Below are 21,096 nucleotides of genomic sequence, written 5' to 3'. Positions count from 1 at the left end.
GAACTGCTTGCGATTGCCTTGAGGACGGAGGCATTAAAGCGGAGACTTCTCCCCTATTAAATTTATTGCGCCTGAAGCCAGATTAGGCTAGCGATTGGGAGTGATTGCAGCTGGCTTGAGAGGGAGACATCAGAGCAAAGATTTCTCTCTTTTTTAATTGATCACGCCTGAAGCCGAATTCGGCTAGCGATTTGAAGAGCCTGCGGCTGGCTTTTGAAGTCAACCATTGGAGCGCGATTCTTCAACTCGCAAGTATACTTCCCATATTTCCGATGGTCTTAGGCGACCCCTGGCAAATTGTCATTCAACCCTCAACGGGGTCCCAACCCACAGGTTGAGAACCCTTGTCTATATCATCTGTCTCTCTCCTGTCTATCATCTATCTTATCTACAATCTCTCTCTCTCTTTCTCTCTCTCTCCAGCAGGGATCTCCAACCTTGGCAACTTTAAGCCTGGAGGACTTCAACTCCCAGAATCTCCCAGCCAGCAAAGCTGGGAATTCCCCCAGCCAGCAAAGCTGGCAAAGCTGGCTGGGGAATTCTGGGAGTTGAAGTCCTCCAGGCTTAAAGTTGCCAAGGTTGGAGACCCCTGATCTACAGTATCTCTCTCTCTCTCCAGTATCTCTCTCTCATCTATATCTCTCATCCAGGGGTGGTATTCATTTACCTTTGCTACTGGTTTGCAAATGTAAACACGCTCACACGCGTCACTTCCACGCATGCACAGAGCGTCAAAAACGGGACGTGATGATGATGTCCGGGCAGGTGGGCAGAGCCTCCCGCAGCCGTCGCTACTGGTTCGTCTGAACTGGATAGAACCGGCTGAATACCACCACTGCTCTCATCTATCCCAGGGCTGTCAAACTCCCAGCCCATAGGCCAGATGTGTCACATGCTGGCCATCCCCACACCCGGTTTAGCAAAGAGGAGGGAAATTCTCAATATGTAACATGACACCGGCATGACGATGTGAGTTTGACACCCCTGATCTAGCCCTATCATCCATCTATCCACACCAAATTTGTCCATCTTAAACATGTGTAGACTTCTGTCGTGTCCCACTCCTCCGCTGACGGCCGGGTCAGGGAAATCCGAATCAGGCTTGCCTCTGCAGCTCTGCCCAAAGTCCTAGCAAAGTCCTCAGAGCAGGCAGGAGACCAGAAAGTGACTTCAGCAAGATAAGTTCGACTTTGCCTGACTCAGAGACTGCCAGAAAGCAGATCCTTTATATAGGCCATGGGGTGTGGCTCCATGACTCAGCACTCATTAAGGCCTGCCCCTCCCTTCCTTCTGTTGCCTCCGCCTATCCAGTCTTCTGATGCGAGGGTCACTCCAATCAGCAGCTGTTGGAAATAAACTTTCCTCAGGCTCACATGCTGTGGAGGAGGGGGAGGGGTCTAGCTGCTCCGTTTGCCTGGGCATGGAGCCAGGGCTGGGGCCGGGGGGTGCTCCCTCCTCTGCAGCCTGCTTGGGCATGGAGCCAGGGCTGGGACCAGGAGGTGCCCCCTCCTCTTCAGCTTGTCTGGGCATGGAGCCAGGACTGGGGCCGGGAGGCATATATTCCTCCGTGTTCAGGAGCAGATAAGAAGGCCCCGGCTGCTGTGAGAGCGGGCAAGACACAACAATTTCATCTCCCAGAATCCCCCAGCCAGCTTGCTAGCAAGTTTGGGAAACACTCCAACATGAAACGGTAGCAGCCATTTTGCGTTCATGGTTGTAGGGATTATGCAAAAAAAGCATCAGGTAATAGGTGGTAGAAAAAGTAATGGAAGAGAGGGCAAAAGTCCATTTTGGCTTCGTCTTCAGCCTTCCAAAGTGAGCCATTATTTTGAGAGTAGGAAGATGCCCCAACCTCCTTTTGGATCCAAGAGCACATGATATTTAACTGCCTGGAAAGAAGGTTTTCACAGTCACCTCCCATTAGGCTCAGCCAGAAAAAAGTCCAGCATGCTTTTGGAACAGTCTAAACCAGGGGTCTCCAGCCTTGGTCCCTTTAAGACTTGTGGACTCAACCAGCAAACCTGGCTGAGGAACTCTGGGAGTTGGAAGTCCACAAGTCTTAAAAGGACCAAGGTTGGAGACCCCTGGTCTAAACTAATGGAGCCCAATCTTTGCAACATTAAGATGTGTGGACTTCAATTCCCAGAATTCCCTAATCAACACTGATCTGGACTCTTTGGAGCTTCAGTCTCTTAAAGTTGTAAGTTCAACTCACTCCTGCGGTTATGACTGCAATAATACGGTGTGGCATTTACATTGGCTGACCTCAAAATGTCAGCCGGTCCTAATGAGGCCACCAGGCAGCCTCCAAAATGTAGACCAGGAAGTAAAAACACCATCAACACACAGACACTGGAAGTGACAAACTTCTCCTATTTCATTGTCTATAGAACACAAAGGGAACACAACAGGAGCTGCATGTCACTTCTCAGTGCCACCCAAATTTTGATTACCTGACCACGGAGATGCTACAACGGTCATAAGTGTGAAAAATGGTCACAAGTGCCATTTCTCAGTGCCATTTAACTTTGAACCGAGAGTCAACAAATGGTTGTAAGTCAAGGACTACCTGTAATGGGTCCTGAATATTTTACACATTCTTTTAAGTTGGCAGATTTCAGGTACCCTTGATTCAAAAACTGTTGAAGTATAATCCCCTTTGGAGGCTAACTGGAGAGTACAAAGAGATGAAAAGTATTTTACAAGTCTAGCACGAGTTGAAGGAGAAAGACACACACTCACTAACACTCGCATCCTCACAGATTTTCTACGGATTAAGGCTGCAGTTCTACACGTATTTTGCCATATTCTAAATTCAGTGGGATGCATCCAGAGCAGACAGAAATGGAAACCATCTCACAGTTTTCATGGTAACAGCATGCAAGTGGTTAGCACTGCCTTTCAGAATGTTTTTTCAACTTCCCAAAATAGGAACGGTTCCTCAGACCTCAGAGCTTCCGAGGGATAGGAAGCACATGTGTGTGAATTCCAAGCTGTAGCCCACAATTACATAGCATGGCAGACGGGGTGATGGGCTTTGATCTGAAGGAAGCATATTATTAAGGCCCATTCCCCCCCCCCCTTTCAAGTATTTTTAACCTAAAGAACAGTTGTCACTGACTTATTGAAATCCGTAGAGGGCAGGCCAAGATAAAAACTAATCCACATAAAATACATGTTTTTAAGAATGTGTAAAGGACGGGAATTTGGCACAACGGGGCATTATTCTTCTGTGGGTGTAATATACACATAGACAGGCATATAGTACCACCTTGCAATTCTTACTGAAGCAACTTTAACCAGCTTACATTATTTTGTAAAAATAGATGCCACCATCTTGGCTTGAAGGAGGATGAAGTTATAAATCGACCTCCCCCAATCTGGGTTCCCTTGAGATATTCAGGCACTCCTTAACTTACGACCACAATTGAGCCCCAAATTTCTGTTGCTAAGCAAGACAGTTGAGGTTTGCCCTATTTTACGACCATTCTTCTCAGTTGTTGAGTCAGTGTAGTTGTTAACATAGAACAGGGGTCTCCAACCTTGGTCCCTTTAAGACTTGTGGACTTCAACTCCCAGAGTCCCTCAGCCAGCAAAGCAAAGCTGGCTGAGGAACTCTGGGAGTTGAAGTCCACAAGACTTAAAGGGATCAAGGTTGGAGACCCCTGACATAGAACATAGTTCTTAAGTGAACCTGGCTTTCCCCATTGACGTTGCTTGTCAGGTCACAAAAAGTGATCACATGACCCAGGGATGCTACAGCCATCATAAATACATACGAGTTGCCAAGCGTCTGAGTTTTGATCATGTAACTTTGGGGATGCTGCAGCAGTTGCAAATGTGAAAAACAGTCATAGGTCACTTAAAACATATAAAGAATGGTTGCTGGAACTGGATAAGTCTAGTCCGATAACCCTTGAAAAATATGCTACAATGGGGATGAGGCAAGGATAAAGTGAATAATTCAAAGCAGAAAGGAGCATATCCTGAGTAAAACAATTTATTTCTAAAATCCCATCTTCTTTTTTTCTAAGTTGATCTTTTAATAAAAAGAAGAACCAGGGGAGACATGATAGCAGTGTTCCAATATCTCAGGGGCTGCCACAAAGAAGAGGGAGTCAAGCTATTCTCCAAAGCACCTGAGGGTAGAACAAGAAGCAATGGGTGGAAGCTAATCAAGGAGAGAAGCAACTTAGAACTAAGAAGAAATTTCCTGACAGAACAATTAATCAGTGGAACAACTTGCCTGCAGAAGTTGTGAATGGTCCATCACTGAAAATTTTTAAGAAGATATTGGATAACCATTTGTCTGAAGTGGTGTAGGGTCCTACTTAAGCAGTGGGTTGGACTAGAAGACCTCCAAGGTCCCTTCCAACTCTGTTATTCTAAGCTCACTTTTTTAGTGCCGTTGTAACTTTGAATAGTCACTAAATGAACGGTTGGAAGTCCCTTTGGCTGTGATGGCGAACCTATGGCACGCGTGCCACAGGTGGCACGTTGAGCCATATCTGTGGGCACGTGAGTGTTGCCCTAGCTCAGCTCCATCGTGCATGCATGCGCCGGCCAGTTGATTTTCGGGCCTTCTGGGCCCACCGGTAACCTTTTTGCCATCATGTGCCAAAAGCAGGGGGAGCGCAGGAGAATCGCACTGGGGGAGCGGGCGCGAAGGGGCACTGAATTATGGGTGTGTGCACATACATGCATGACCCCCCCGCACTCCCCCCACTTTTGGCACACGACAGCCAAAAGGTTAGCCATTACTGCCCTATGGGCTTCAATTTCCAAAATTCTCAGCAATGGTCTGGGATGTGGAATTCCAAGTTGTAAACCTAACATTCAGGAGAACTTATACCTTTGGATTAAAATAAATAAATAAAAGAAGCAAAGGGGAGGGTTAGCGGGGAATAAAGACCACAATAAGCGTTTGACTTCTTTTTCTTTTTTTAATTTGCATTTATATCCCGCCCTTCTCCGAAGACTCAGGGCGGCTTACACTATGTTAAGCAATAGTCTTCATCCATTTGTATATTATATACAAAGTCAACTTATTGCCCCCCCCCCCAACAATTTGGGTCCTCATTTTACCTACCTTATAAAGGATGGAAGGCTGAGTCAACCTTGGACCTGGTGGGACTAGAACCTGCAGTAATTGCAGGCAGCTGCTGTTAATAACAGCCTGTCTTAGCAGTCTGAGCCACCAGAGGCCCTTATATCCCGCCCTTCTTGAGGTTGCCAACTTTGTTTGGGAACAAAGTGAACCTGAAAAATGATTTCATTTTAAAGGCATTAAATCGTCTTAAAATCCGTCAACATGACAGCTTTCAGCACAACCTCCCATCTTCATCAAGTCCCAATTAATGATTTTTAAGGGGCTCTGTAGCTTCTGGCTGTGCTTTTCCATGAGCCTCAGATGAGGGCCCTTTTTTACAAAAGCTGCACCCCTGACTAACACTCTTCTGAACTGTTTTGGGAATGTTTGAAAAGAGATTTCTGCAGCAGATCCCTAAGTGGGTCACACCGATTTACATCACTTGTTAAACTGGGGAAATGAATCACTGGGTCATGGACTCCTGACCTCTTTTGAGCTGTGGGTGTACAAATTGCTGCTGCCCACACACACAAACCGCTTCCCCATTACATTTTTCTTAAGTGCTTATTGGGGCTTAAGTTTTCCCCCTTAAGGCACATCCTGTTTACAGCAACCAAGCGCTGCCCAGCCCGACTAGAATATTTAAAACTGTTTCTCATGGACTTTAAAACAAAACAAAACAAACCCAGATCGGTCAGAGACACCCGTTACATGAGGAAGACACTTCAATTGTTGGGCACTTCAAAGCAAAGGACACTCAGCTTTGCAGGAATGAAAATGGGATGGATCGTGTGAAAGATTGTGTGTTTATTTTGCAAAGCTCCACATCCTGGTTCCTAGGATACCAAGAGAGGCTTGGAAAAGCATCCCTAACTGGAATCCAATCTCTTATCTCCTTATCCCAACCAGTGATGGGTTTCAAATTTTTTTACTACCGGTTCTATGGGTGTGGTTTGGTGGGTATGGCAGGGGAGGGATACTGTAAAATCTCCATTCCCTCCCCAATCCAGGGGAAGGTTACTGCAAAATCCCCATTTTCTCCCGATCAGCTGGGACTCGGGAGGTAGAGACTAGATGGGGGGTGGGGCCAATCAGAATTTTTACTACCAGTTCTCCGAACTACTCAAAATTTCTGTTACCGGTTCTCCAAAATTGGTAAGAGCCTGCTGAAACCCACCTCTGATCCCAACCCAGCATAGTCAAACTAGCTGAGTAAGGACACTTGGTTGGAGAAGGTTGGTGAAATCCAGCAAACGGGCTAAAAAAGTAATTCAGCTAAACTATAAGAAAAGATCTATCCAGAATGCTTGTTTGTTTGTATTCTGCCTTTATTGTTTTTTAGGAATAACTCAAGGTGGTGAATATATACACTTTCCTCTTCCTATTTTCCTCACAACCACGTTTGGTGGGTTGGGCTGAGAGACAATGACTGGCCCAAAGTCAACCAGCTGGCTTTCATGGCTAAGGCAGGACTTGAATTCACAGTCTCCCATTTTCTAGGCTGGTGCCTTAACCACTTGTACAGGGGTCTCCAACCTTGGCAACTTTAAGACGTGAACTTCAACTCCCGGAATTCCTCAGCCAGCAAAGCTTAAAGTCTTAAAGTTGCCAAGGTTGGAGACCCCTGCACTAGTAGACCAAACTGGCTCTTGGAAGGAAACTAACAAATAGAAATATAGCCACTTTGAATGAAAAGCTCTTGTGACTTCGATTCTTGTCAATCATCAGTGAAAAGATGTCACCTATCTAGTGGTGACAATTCCCTGCCTCTAAGACCAGGAAACTGATACCAATTGATTAGGGAACTGATTCCAGTTAAGAGTTAACCACGAGATAAGGAGGATATTATCTGAAAGACAGCAAATCCTGGCACAGAAGACCGTCCCCAATGTGGCATTCAGTAGCATTGGCAGGAACAGGAGAAAAAAACTCAGGATGTTGGTCATAGCAGCAGAATCAAAGGACTTATTTTCACTTGCAGCGGTGACACCTGGAATGCATCCAGAAACACTTTCCTTGACATTGATCCAATTTCCTGATTTTTACCTCTTTTAATTAAAATTCTTTTACTTTAAAATAAAGGAACAAATCAGCGAAGCCAGCTGAGGGCCTCAAGCATCACTTGAACTGCCAACACAGAATCCCCACTGCAGGAACTAAAATGGAAGTTGACTGCAGTTCAGAGCATGGAGGACTTTTTGCTATATGGTCCACCATGGTAGCCATTTTGCAAGCGTACCATCACGTGCTCTCAAAATTCCAGATGTGCCAATTGAGCGTGCACGGCTTCTAGCAGGCAACATCTAATTGGCTCCATCTTCCGAACCATTATCGTGCCAAGTGCTCTTTCATGTTGTCTCTCCTTTGGAGGAACTTCATGGATTCTCCCTGACAGCCATTAGCAAAGTTTGTAATTCTTCTTGCTGAACTGCTCCGTTGATGTTGTATGGACCAGGACATCAAGTTAAGTTGTACTAGGGCTTGGTTTGCACACGGTACACAAACGTACGAATTCTCTCTGGAACACCGAGCATTTGTGTGAAGCCATTCAGACCGTGCCACCTTCCCTGTGGAGCATCAACTAAGTTTGAACCCAACTTTGACACGCTTTCTAAAGGCCCTGAAGACGGTGGTTTTGCCCAGGTACTCAGGACACCAGAGTGATGTGGAGCCTACTGAGTGGTTGGTTTGATTGTTGTTGCCAGAGGGGTTGGTGTTGATTGGGTTTTGAAGTGAGGCTTTTTCTCTGTAAGCCACACTCGGAGTCAACATGATAAACAAAGATAAATCGTCTTATTACATAAATAAAATCTGTGGCTGTTGCTAAGATATCTGTATGGATGTGCCAAACTCCAAGGCAACCTTCCATTTTTCCCTAAAGCTGCTAAGAGGGTTGTGTTTATTCATGGTTTCACCGCAAATACATGGATTGAAAATCATTTTGTTATTTATTTCAAAGACCCCTTCGGATGTGAGAGGATATTAAGGCTGATCCGCAGCCTGATTCATTTAACAACCATGTTACTAACTTAACAAGTGCAATGATTCACTGAACAGCTGTAGCTAGAAAGATCGTAAAATAAGGAAAAACTCACTTAACAACTTTTTCCCTTAGCAACATAAATTCTGGTCTCAATTGTGGTCGTAAGTTGAGGACTACTTGCACTGTATTGTGCATTTGCTTCAGCTAAGGCTATGAAAAAGGCTCTGCTGGAGGAGATCTAAGGCTTCCTGTGGTTATTACCACTTCCCACACAACCAGACAGATACCAGTGGGAAATCCTTAAAAACAATCATCACCATCTGTACAGGTAGTCCTCAACTTATGAACATTTAAACTGAACAGCGGGGACAGAGAATTAATTGATATACCCAGCAAGAAAGTAGGGGCAGTCAGGCACAACACGGGTTATGTAGACAGTAAACACAAGGTCAATCAAAATGGACTCAAATGTCTATACACCAATGCACAGAGTATGAGGAATAAAAGGGTGAATTAGAAATCCAAGTAAATGAGGGCAGATATGATATTGTTGCCATTACGGAAACTTGATGGGATGAAAACCACAAATGGAACATACAGCTAGAGGGATATAAATTATTTAAAAGAAATAGACCAAATAAAAGAGGAGGTGGAGTTATAAGAAATAACTACATCTCTACAGAAATAGATTACAACAATGATGAAAATTATCTTGAATGCATTTGGTTCAATATTAAAAGGGGGGAAATGATATTGCCATAGGTCTATACTATAGGCCACCCAATCAAACAGAGGAAGTAGATGAACTTTTTGCTAGTCAGCTAACTAAGATATGTAGGAAGCACATCACAGTAGTAATGGGGGATTTTAACTACCCTGACATCAACTGGGAGACAAACTCTGCACCAAGTGGAAGATCCAACAGGTTCCTAACAAAACTAGCAGACAACTTTGTTTCCCAAAAAGTAGAGAAGGGAACAAGGGGATCAGCCATATTGGACTTAATTCTCATTAACAGAGATGAAATGATAGAAGGTGTTGAAGCTACAGGAACCTTGGGGGCAAGTGATCACGCAATATTGGAATTAAACATTATGCAAACACAAGTAGTAGAACAAAGTCAAACTAGACTCTTGGACTTTAAGAGAGTTAATTTCAATGAACTTAATGAACAACTGCCTTGACCTCATCTTCTGCAACAACACAAACTCAATTTATGGACTACAAATAAAAGAACCCTTTTCCAACAGCATCCACAGCATGATAGACTTTTGTCTCAATATACGCCCTTACATAAATCGTCATAATAATAGTATTCCAAACTACAATTTCAAAAAAGCCAACTATGACCTTATTAACTATGACCTCTCATTTCTTGACTGGCAAAATCTATTCTCTATTCTCAACTTAGAGAGAGCTTGAGAAGGATTCCATGGATGAGAATCCTCAAGGGGAAAATAACTCAAGAAGCTTGGGAAATTTTGAAAAGTGAGATTATAAAAGCGCAGTCTAACATAATACCAAGGAAGAAGAAAAATAATAGATCTCAAAAGGAACCAGCATGGATGCATAAACAACTATCTGACAAATTGAAAGACAAAAAGGACAAGTATAAAAAGTGGAAAGAGGGGCAAAAAAAAAGAAAAGAAAAGAAAGAAAGTAGCAAGAAGATGACAAGTAACAGGGAGAAAGCAGATCTACTTAACTCATATTTTGCATCTGTCTTTACACAAAAGGAAAAAACAATCCAACCTATCAAAAACAGCACCACAAAAAAACAGATTAGGAAGACAAGTTAAAATAGGGAAGAAAATGGTAAGTGAACACGTGTCTATGCTCTAGACGAGTTCAAATCACCAGGACTGGATGGATTACACCCCAAGGTTCTGAAGGAACTGGCAGATGAGATCTCAGAACCACTGAACTACATCTTTCAAAGATCCTGGAGCACAGGGAAACTTCCAGAGGACTGGAAAAGAGCTAATGTAGTTCCCATCTTCAAAAAAGGAAAGAAAAAAAACAGATCCAGGAAACTACAGACCTATCAGCCTGACCTCAATACCAGGGAAGATTCTGGAAAAGATAATCAAGCAACGAATCATTGAACACCTAGAAGCAAACCAAGTAATAAAGCCAACATGGGTTTGTCAAAAACAGATCATGCCAGACTAATCTTATTGCATTCTTTGACAAAGTGACAAAATTAGTGGACCAGAGGAATGCTGTCGATATAATTTACTTGGACTTCAGTAAAGCATTTGATAAAGTAGACCATAACCTACTACTAGATAAAGTAGAAAAATGTGGGTTAGACAGCACCATCACCAGTGGATTCGTAACTGGCTAACCAATCGCACTCAACGTGTAGTCCTCAATGGAACTACAACCACATGGAAGGAAGTATGCTGTGGAGTACCCCAAGGCTCTGTTTTAGGCCCAGTACTCTTCAACATCTCCATCAATGACTTGGACGAGGGGATAGATGGGGAACTCATCAAATTTGCAGATGACACCAAGCTGGCAGGAATAGCCAACACTCCAGAAGATAGGCTTAAGTTACAGAAAGATCTTGACAGACTTGAACATTGGCGCTATCTAACAAAATGAAATACAACAGTGAAAAAAGTAAGGTTCTACATTTAGGCCAAAAAAACAAAATGCACAGGTACCGTATATGTGGTACCTTGCTCAATAATAGTAACTGTGAGAGGGATCTTGGAGTCCTAGTGGACAACCATTTAGATATGAGCCAGCAGTGTGCAGCAGCTGCCAAAAAAGCCAACACAGTTCTGAGCTGCATAAACAGAGGGATAGAATCAAGATCATGTGAAGCGTTAATACCACTTTATAATGCCTTGGAAAGGCCATACTTGGAATATTGCATTCAGTTTTGGTCACCACGATGTAAAAAAGATGTTGAGACTCTAGAAAGAGTGCAGAGAAATCTTTGCTGGCTGAGGAATTCTGGGAGTTGAAGTCCACAAGTCTTAAAAGTTGCCAAGGTTGGAGATCCCTGGTCTAAAGCAAATCTTAAAGGGATTCTGATGAACAGCGAGATGGCTAATTTCTACTAAATAGAAGTGAGGAGCTGAAGACTGCCAAGATATTCCATTGGTCAGAGGGTGTATTCAGAAAGGGGTTAAGAATAAGGGAATAAAGAGGTGAAGAATAAGGGAGTTAGTTTGGTATAGCGATTAAGGCACTGGGCTTGAAATTGGGAGATTGTTGATGCTAGTCCCACTTTAACTATGAAAGTCAGCAGGGTGACCTTGGGCCAGTCACTCTCTCTCGACCAAACTCACCTTAAAGGGAGGCTGTTGTGGGGAAAATAGGAGGAAGGTGTGTTGGATATGTTCACCGCCTTGAGTTATTTTGCAAAAATAATTAAGGTAGCAAATAAAATAATTGCAAAAGAATCTTCCAACTGGCTGACTGCAAAATTAAAACCTTTGGAGATTCTGAATTGCAGTGGGAGGTGGTTGTGTTAAAGCAGTAGTTTTTCAACCATGGCAACTTTAAGATGCACGGATTTCATGCCGGCTGAGGAATTCTGGGAGTTTATGTCCACAGCTCTTAAAAATTGCCAACTTTGAAAAACACTACTATACAATAGCAATAGACTTATATTAAGACTTAAGACTTATTTACCGCTTTATAGCCCTCTCTAAGCAGTTTACAGAGTCAGCCTCTTGCCCCCAACAATCTTGGGTCCTCATTTTACTCACCTCGGAAGGACGGAAGACTGAGTCAACCTTGAACCTGGTGGGATTTGAACTGCCAAATTGCAGGCAGCCGGCAGTCAGCAGAAGTGGCCTGCAGTACTGCACTCTAACCACTGCGCCACCGTGGCTCATACTATGCTGAGATCTGAATCCTGATTGAAAAGGGTTTGGATGATCCATTTCCTCATCTTTTCTACAACCTTCTCAAAACAGAGAAAGTTGAATGCTGGATAGAAATTATCCAGTACAGTCAAATCCAATGAAGGTTTCTTAAAACAGGGGCAACCACCCATCATTTCCCCTGCAGTTTTAACCAGCCTGGAAGAACATGAACCTAATATACATATGGCTAAATTCACAATCTGGAGACCCTCTCCACTTCCTTGGTTCAACGTTCAAACTCTTCCAAGATAACACTTACAACTACAATTGAGCCCAACATTTCCATTGTTAAATAAGATAGTTGTTAAATGAGTTTTGACTGCCCTACTGGCCATGAACTTTCAAGGCACCTCTGATTCTATGCCCCAGAAAGGAAGTTGAATTCCCTCAACATCATTACGTCTGACACCACCAACCCTGTCAAAGTATCAAGTATGGCCCCTATGCAACAGGGGGATTAATGTTATATCAGCACTCCCCATCTGATTTCTAGAGCCCAACAAGGTCTTAGCTCTGGTTATCCACTGAACAGCACTTCTGAAACTCACCAGTCTCCTGGTTTACTGGCCACTCCTGCCCTGTAATCACGGCCAAGTACAGTAGTCACATTACCAACAAGGGAGCCCTCCCTTAATCCATGCTCAACTAAAACTTGGTGATACATGGTTTGAGCAATTGATGAACATCTACCACCAGGGCCAGTGACAGCCAAATAACTATCCTGTGGCTATTTTGAATTCTTAATTATATATTCCTTAAAATTTATTACCAACATTTCCTCCAAGATCTCCAAGTGTGGGGCATAGCATTTCTCTCTCCGTGTTACCCTTTCTCAACTTGGCATCTTCAAAATGGGTAGACCTCAATTCCCAGAATTCTGAAGCCTAGATATCCACACATCTCAAAAGATGTTTATGTCCACCGCACAACCACCAACCTGAAAGATACAGTGAACTGAGGGACAGCAACTAGCCAACTTCATCCAATGAAATTTCATGGCAAACTTAGACTTGGTCCAGCCCAACGCCTTTAATTATTCCACTATGTTGATTCACAATTGCCTTAATCCCCGATTATTGCTCTTGCTGAGATTGAGTTGTAACCACAAAGAAGGGGAAGATACTGGAGTGCCTGTCCCAGATCTGATATACTGATTCATGTAATAGAACCCAAAGGTGCTTTTCAAGAGGCAACTGGGCTTTCTGATTTTTCTTTGAAGGCATTTTGCTTCCAATCCAAGAAGCTTCTTCAGCTCTGACTGGAATGGAAGGATTTATATTCCTTGCACATAGCTGGTCATTTGCAGTCTTTTAGAGAGTTAAGGCCACCTGATGGGGAATGGAAGTCATTTAGCCAGTCTTTAAGGCCACCTGGAGGTTTATCTGTATCCTCAGGGTCACCTGAGTAGTGCAAATGGGTGTGGAGCCTTCTTTGAACTACTGAAAGGATCGTGTTGTAGACTGGAGATAAGATTTCGTAGCCCTTTGCACCACTCAGGTGACCCTGAGGACACAGATAAACCTCCAGGTGGCCTTAAAGACTGGCTAAATGACTTCCATTCCCCATCATCCAGTCAGAGCTGAAGAAGCTTCTTTGGATGAGAAGCGAAACGTCTTCAAAGAAAAACCAGAAAGCCCAGTTGCCTCTTGGAAAAAAAAAAAAAGCACCTTTGGGACAACCATGACCTGGATGACTGAGACTCTCCATAGATGTAATAGGGGAAGTTTTAGCATTTGAAATATATGGCATGGGACAAATGCTAAAAGTGGAATAGCCTGAATAGATTCCACAGATCATTTGCTTGCTTTTTGGATGACTGACCATCAGCAATTTTTCTGAGAGGCTGGAAATAGCTTCACATCTCCAATTGTTAGAAAATGGCCACAAGATACCTCCAAATAGCCCTTACGAAAAATTTTAAGAGCACCAGCCCAATTCTAGAACCAGATACTACCCTTAAAGACCACTACAGCCATCTCCTTTCTCCTTGCCGTAACCACAACTACATATTCCCGCCATATGGATGGCTAAATCCTGAAAACAGGGGCCCTCCACCTAGTTGAATTAATTCCATAATTGCTAAAGGTCCTTCCTCCCTCTCCTCACTGGGGAGTAAAGGGGAATGGCTTCAGAGAAACCAAAACAAATGGATCTATGGATCCTTGCTGCCACCTACTGGTTACCTTGCAAAATGCATCCCAACCAAGGATGGGGGGGCCTTTGCAGCCATAGAGCCTGCCTGGGTGAAAAGGGGGGGGGGCCCTCTGGGACGACTGGAAAAACCTATGTTATTTTGAGTGTGGTAAATCTTCCTATAACTTAAAATTGTTCTTCAAAACAAAGAAAAATATTTGCATCCTAACTCTCCCCCCCCTTTTTTTCTTTTGCTATCAACTCTAAACACCTGTCCTAGACCCAACCTTTTAGCTACCACAGATTTTCCCACACCAGGCCTCTTGTGTTCAATTGGGGCTAGGCCCCCTTTTTTAAAGCCCCAGACTTCTGTCAAAGCATCACTGTTCAGAGTGGAAAGGGCCTACATTTTTTATTCAGGATTGGGTTTGCAGGAGGGGGGGGGGTAGAAAGCCCCATGGAAGCTTTGTGCAAAAATTTAGTTTTTAATTCAATCTGTTGCTGGTACTCGGGCATGGTGACCTAGTGGTTAAGACATTGGGCTTGCCGACCAGAAGGTTAGCAGTTTGAGACCCAAGCACTGCATGGCAGGTTGAGTTCCCGTTGTTGCCCCAGCTCCTGCCAACGTAAGTTTTGAAGACATGCCAATGCAAGTAGATAAATAGGTACCATTTTGGCGGGAAGGTAACAGCATTCTGTGTGCCTCAGCGTATAGTAATGCTGGCCACATGACCATGGCAGCATCTTCAGACAACACTGGCTCCTTGGCTAGGAAACAGATGAGCACTGTCCCCTAGAGTCAAACATGATTGGACAAGGGGCCAATCATTAAACACCTTTAATTCAGGGATGAAATGCTCCCGGTTCGGACTGGATCGTGCAATCCAGTAGCGATGGCAGCAAGTGGTTCGGAGAACCAGTAGCAAAGATCCCTGCCCACCCATCCATGCCCAGCCAAGCCGCGCGATCGTTTTTTCTTTTAAAAGCATTTTTTCTTCTGCTGAAAAAATGCTTTTAAGTTTTTAAAAAAAGCCTCTGATGATCCCGTGGCTCAGCTGGGATCATCAGAACCTTTTAAAAGCATTTTTTCTACAACCTCTTCAGCCGAAGAGGTTGTAAGAAATACTTTTAAAAGGCTCCTCTGGCAATCCCAGCTGAGTTGTCTGATTATCAGAGGCTTTTAAAAGCATTTTTTAACCACCTCTTCAGCCGAAGAGGTTGTAGAAAAAATGCTTAAAAAAAAAAAAGTTGGCCACACCCACCCAGTCACATTACCCCCCCCCCACCAAGCCACACCCACAGAACCAGTAGTAACGAATTTTACATTTCACCCCTGCCTTTAATGGTTGCTGTTAATGATCTGGGCAGGACTGGGGCTGAAGGGGTGGGGAAGACTACAAAAATAGAGGAGGAACTATTTCCCATTTTCTATCTATTAAGTTGAAGACAGGGGATTGTGGACTCGCCCCCAAAAGCCGTCTGCATAAGGGTAGAAAACCTGTGGCCTGAACCAATAGGTTGGACTCTGCTTACCGTTTATCTCAACTTGTCCACCATTTCCCTTAACGCTGCTGCGGTCCAGCGGCGCCCTCTGATGACCAGCACTGCTCGGTGGGTGCTTTGCTGGCAAAGCAGGCCTTTACAAGATACAAGCCCATTTTTTAAACAGATCCTCCTCTTGCAGGCATAAGCTTGAAACAACCCAAATGGACACAAAGAGGTGTGGAACAGACAACCACAGCAGCACCCATCAAATTTGTACAGGTAGTCCTCGACTTAACAGCCGTTCGTTTGGTTACCGTTCAAAGCCACAACGGCCCTGAAAAAAAGTGACTCATGACCATTTTTCACATTTTCAACTCCTGCAGCATCCTCATGGTCACGCGATCAAAATTCAGATGTTTGGCAACTGGCTCACCTTTATGACGGCTGCAGCATCCAGGGTGTCATGCGATCGATCCCCTTTTGCGACTTTCCGACAAGCAAAGTCAATGGGGAAGCCGGGTTCACTTAACCGCCGTGTTACTAGCTTAACCAGTTGCAGTGATTCACATTAACAACAAGCGGCAAGAAAGGTTGTAAAAACGGGGGCAACCTTGACTTAACAACTGCCTCGCTTAGCAACAAAACGTTTGGGTTTGACTGCGGTCGTAAGGGAAGGACCACCTGTACGGAAGAAGGAATGACTTCAGACGCAAAGGGCAAAACCGCCAACCCTTGAGAAGGCACTTTTCATTTGCAGATGATTAAAAAAAAACAGCACACAAAAATGCTGATTTCTCAAAAAGAACTAGGAAATGGACTGGCCACTGCTTACTTCTTCCAAGGTTTCTTTTGACATCTTAGTTTAGTCTACAACCCTAGTTGTTTCCTAGGTTTTCCTCACTCTTTTATATATATATATATCTTTTATATATTTCCTCAGTGAGGTTTTCCTCACTCTTTTATATATATATATATCTTTTATATATATATAAATAAATATGAGAGTTCTTCCGCCCCCCTCACAGATATTCCATCAAACAAGCGCTTTTTTCTGCTTCATCTCATCTTCTCCGAAGGCACAAACCCAGATGCATCACAGGCTAGAGCTGAAATGTCCATTTATTTAACAGCAGTAATAATTTAAAATTATAAAAACCCCTTTCTCGGTATCGTCAAAAAGGGCGGTGTTAGTAACAGGGGAGGGGGGGGGGCGAGGGAGGGAGGAACTGTGCAGAGTCAGGAAGTGGCTCTGATTGTTAAATTCGCTTCCCACTCCTCCTCCTCCTCTTCTTCCTCCCCCCTTCCCCTTCGTTGCTGGTGCCTAAGGAAAGAGCCTCCCGAACTCTCCAGCAGCAGAAAATCCACTGAGGGAAAAGAGGGGGAAGGGAAGAAGGAGCTCTTATTACATTTCTACTTTCGAGGATCGGTATCATCAGTTCTTAAAGAGAGCTGATGGCAGGATGAGGCAGTGGGGCAAAACAAACAAACAAACAAAAAAAAAACACCGTCAAAATTATATTTAAAAAATAAAAATAAAGAGAAAGGGATAGACAATCCCGTTTTAGAACGCCCCCTTTGAAACTCCGATCTCCCTTAAATCCAGTGCTTTGTTCACGTTCCGACTCCCTGCTGCTCGTCACACGGCGCAGTCGGGCCGGTTTTAAAAGAGTCCGCACAGCAGCACAGTTTAGAGAGGAGGTTCTTCCCCCACCCCACCCCGCATTGTCCCTTGAGAGAATGCAAGATTGAACACCAAACATCGGGGCGGGGCGGAGGCGGGGGGGGGGGGGCAGGAGGGAAGAGAGCGGGAAGTCAAGAGGGTCTTGAAGTTATGTCGGTCAAGGGGAAGAATGTGGAGATTCCCATTCCCAGCCCTCCCCACGGCTCTGTACTTGGGACGTTCTCCACCCCACAGATTTCCCTCTGGTGGTGGTGGGGAGAAGCAAGGAAGGGCTATGACATTAGAAAAAGAGCATGAGAGTGGCGACATTTTTTTTGTTGTTGTTTTTGCTTGTTTTTTTTTTAAAGATTCATGAGTTGTTTGCGGAGTTTTCGTTACTTGGTGAACTGGAGGAAGAAGAAGAGGAGGAAGATGACGAGGAGGAAGCAAAATTCATTGCGGAGAGTCCAGGTGGGTTTGTGGCTGTGTTCTGCCCGCTTAAACTTTTCCGACACACTGGGCAGGTGTCATGCTGGGGAAGCGAGTGGAGACAACAAAAAAAAAAAAGGGAGAGAGAGAGAGAGAGAGACAGACAGATAAAGAGAGCAAAAATGTTAGAAAACAGGTATTTGGCCCATGTCTCAGTGCTTAAATACAGGCACTCCCCAACCAACGGCCATTCGTTTAGTGAACAGTGCTAAAAAGATGACTTACAACTGGTCCTTGCACTTACAATGGTTAAAGCATCCCCATGGCCACGTGATTCCCTTTTGCAACCTGACCAGCCAGCTTCCAAGAAGCAAATCAAGGGGGAAATTGGCAGGAAAGGTTGCCATTTGTAGCCTTGTGATGCCTTGCTTAACATAACATAACATAACAACAGAGGTGGAAGGGACCTTGGAGGCCTTCTAGTCCAACCCCCTGCCCAGGCAGGAACCCTACACCATCTCAGTCAGATGGTTATCCAACATTTTCTTAAAAATTTCCAGTGTTGGAGCATTCACAACTTCTGCAGGCAAGTCGTTCCACTTATTAATTGTTCTAACTGTCAGGAAATTTCTCCTTAGTTCTAAGTTGCTTCTTTCTTTGATCAGTTTCCACCCATTGCTTCTTGTTCTACCCTCAGCTGCTTTGGAGAACAGCCCGACTCCCTCTTCTTTGTGGCAACCCCTGAGATATTGGAACACAGCTATCATGTCTCCCCTAGTCCTTCTTTTTATTAAACTAGACATACCCAGTTCCTGCAACCGTTCTTCATATGTTTTAGCCTCCAGTCCTCTAATCATCTTTGTTGCTCTTCTCTGCACTCTTTCTAGAGTCTCAACATCTTTTTTACATCGTGGCGACCAAAACTGAATGCAATATTCCAAGTATGGCCTTTCCAAGGCATTATAAAGTGGTATTAACGCTTCACGTGATCTTGATTTTATCCCTCTGTTTATGCAGCCCAGAACTGTGTTGGCTTTTTTGGCAGCTGCTGCACACTGCTGGCTCATATCTAAATGGTTATCCACTAGGACTCCAAGATCCCTCTCACAACAACTGCAGTGATTTGCTTAATGACCGCAGCAAGAGGTTGTAAAATTGGCTGTGGTCAGCTTATTTAACAACAGCAGCTTATTTAACAATGATGAATTCTCTGAATCTTATTGTGGCCGTCAAGTCAAAGACTACTCTAAATTCAGAAAGAGGCCTTGGAGCTCTTAAGGACAAACATAGCACAGGCAGACAAGTGCTGTCTTCCTGCCTCTGCCCATCTTTGGAATTAATTCTAGTGCATTGCACCATCCTGTTCTATAGTGTCCCCTTTATCCAACATGCTACACAGGGCTCTGAATCACAGTACAGTGGTACCTCGGTACTCGATTGCTTCAAAACTCGTCAAATTTGGTACTGGATGCATTTTGATGTGAAAATCTTGCCCCAGTACTTGGTGTTTGTTTAGTAGAGGGGCGGCTGTGGAGAACAGACAGGAAGTTGACCATGCTAGGAAGGTCACTGCAAAATGAGGAGGATGGCCACAGAGGGCGGACAGGAAGTAGGTCATGCTGGGAAAGTCACTGCAAAATGAGGAGGATGGCCACAGAGGGTGGACAGGAAGTTGGCCATGCTGGGGAGGTCACTGACATAGGAAAAGGGACAGACAGAAAGTTCTTCCTGGCCGAAACAATGGGCTAGGTGATAAGTTATGTGGTTTGTTTAGGACTCGTGCTTTTTGGTACTCGTTGCACCTCTCAAAACCAGTAAACACCGAGTACCGAGATACCACTGTATTTCTCTTGGTGGGAGCTTGTCACTGAGTCAGAGTCTACTTTGAATGGAACTTGCAACAATTAAGAATTTCTGGAGAGAAAAAATAAAAATGGGTGATGGAAAGGGAAAAGCTGAGATGCTGGAAATAAACACAGGGCCTACGCAGATGGTATTCCTGGGAGGGAAAAATAAAAGGAAAGCACATTTGATAAAAATTAAAAAAATGTGGGCTTGACAGGGCAATGCAACACTTCAAAGGCAGATGTGCTTCAGAGCAGAGGTCTCCAACCTTGGCAACTTTAAGACTTGTGGACTTCAACTCCCAGAATTCCTCGGCCAGCAAAGCTTTCCACTCCAAAGCTGGCTGAGGAATTCTGGGAGTTGAAGTCCACAAGTCTTAAAGCTGCCAAGATTGGAGGCCCCTGCTTCAGAGCATCTACAGGAGCCAATGTGGTCCCCATCTACGACTCCTTTTAAAAAACGGTGTATTTTCCCACGTTGTGTGGGAACCTGGGCTGGGCTGTCTTGTGCAAACTGGCAGTGCAATCCAAGGAAAGTATTGTTTGGTTTGTCATGCAACTGCAGAGTGGGATTAGTGAACCACAAGCCCCGCAAAGCAAAACTGCCCACAGAACAAAACCGCCTCTAGAAATTGTGGGCTTTTTTTTGCTGGAGGCATTTAACGGAGGCTGGAGAGCCATCTGTGTGGGGAAAAAACTACGCTACTGACAATTTGATGAAATAGTCTCTTAACACCCTAATTCTAATTTGACACTAATTCCAGTGTAACTCTGTGCCAAGGGATCTGTCGTCCCCCCCCCCCCGGAAATCCCGATCTTCAAAAAGATTATCAAAAACTCATCTGTTTTAAATGGACTTAACTGAGACGATTTATCTAGCATGCTGTAAGCTGTTAATGCCTGGCCTTGAGACTGACTTTTCAATTACAAGCGTTGGGAATGATTCGATTTTAAAAATGACTTTCAAGGGCTGTATATTGATTTCTAGAAAGGATTTTCACTAAAAAAAAAAAAGGGGGGGGGGACAGACACACACACACACACACACACACACACACACACACACACACACACACACAGATGTTTTATTGCAGGAACAAGCCCTTAAAAAGAAAGTGTTAGGCTTCTAACGAAACAGGGAATCTAGCAGAAGCCCCCTCTTGCTAAAAAAATCTTATCTTAAAAAAGCAGAGGTGGGCTTCAAAAATTTTAGCAAAGGGTTCTCTGCCCGGTTGCTGGGTAGACATGGCCATGGTGGGTGTGGTCTAGTTGGCCTCCTGCACCATGATGGGGGAGGGGGCCTTTTTGCACTCTCTGGGCTTTGGAGACTTTCTTCAAACCTCCAGGAGGGCAAAAACGGCCTCCCCAGGCTCTGGAGGCCAGAAACGGGTCCATTTCCAGCCTTCCCAATCTTCCAGTAGGCCTGTTTTTCGCCCTCCCCGAGCCTCTGTGCGTGCCCTGCACTTACCTGCATCTAAAATGGGCCGCGTAGGGACTCCTGTGAGAGGAGGGGTAGGCGGGGCCAGCCAGGAGTGGGATTTGGGGGTTCTCCGAACTGCACAGAATCTTAGCTAGCGCAGGGGTCTCCA

The 21,096-nt window shown here is 44.4% G+C and overlaps 1 protein-coding gene across 1 annotated transcript in view; it reads right to left on the bottom strand.

Annotated features, from left to right (window-relative positions):
• Window positions 1-16,675: 16,675 nt before the first annotated feature.
• The window catches only part of RNF126 (ring finger protein 126), a 28,324-nt gene continuing 23,903 nt past the window's right edge, over window positions 16,676-21,096 (bottom strand). The window contains exon 9 of the mRNA XM_058163326.1: window positions 16,676-17,766. Coding sequence (XP_058019309.1) covers window positions 17,605-17,766 — 162 coding nt within the window. The 3' untranslated portion in view covers window positions 16,676-17,604. The remainder of the gene's footprint in view (window positions 17,767-21,096) is intronic.

This window comes from Ahaetulla prasina, chromosome 1 (genome assembly GCF_028640845.1).
Source record: "Ahaetulla prasina isolate Xishuangbanna chromosome 1, ASM2864084v1, whole genome shotgun sequence".
Classification (NCBI taxonomy): Eukaryota; Metazoa; Chordata; class Lepidosauria; order Squamata; family Colubridae; genus Ahaetulla; species Ahaetulla prasina.
Note: the sequence above shows the minus strand (reverse complement) of the source record. Positions and strands in the feature narration are given on the sequence as shown.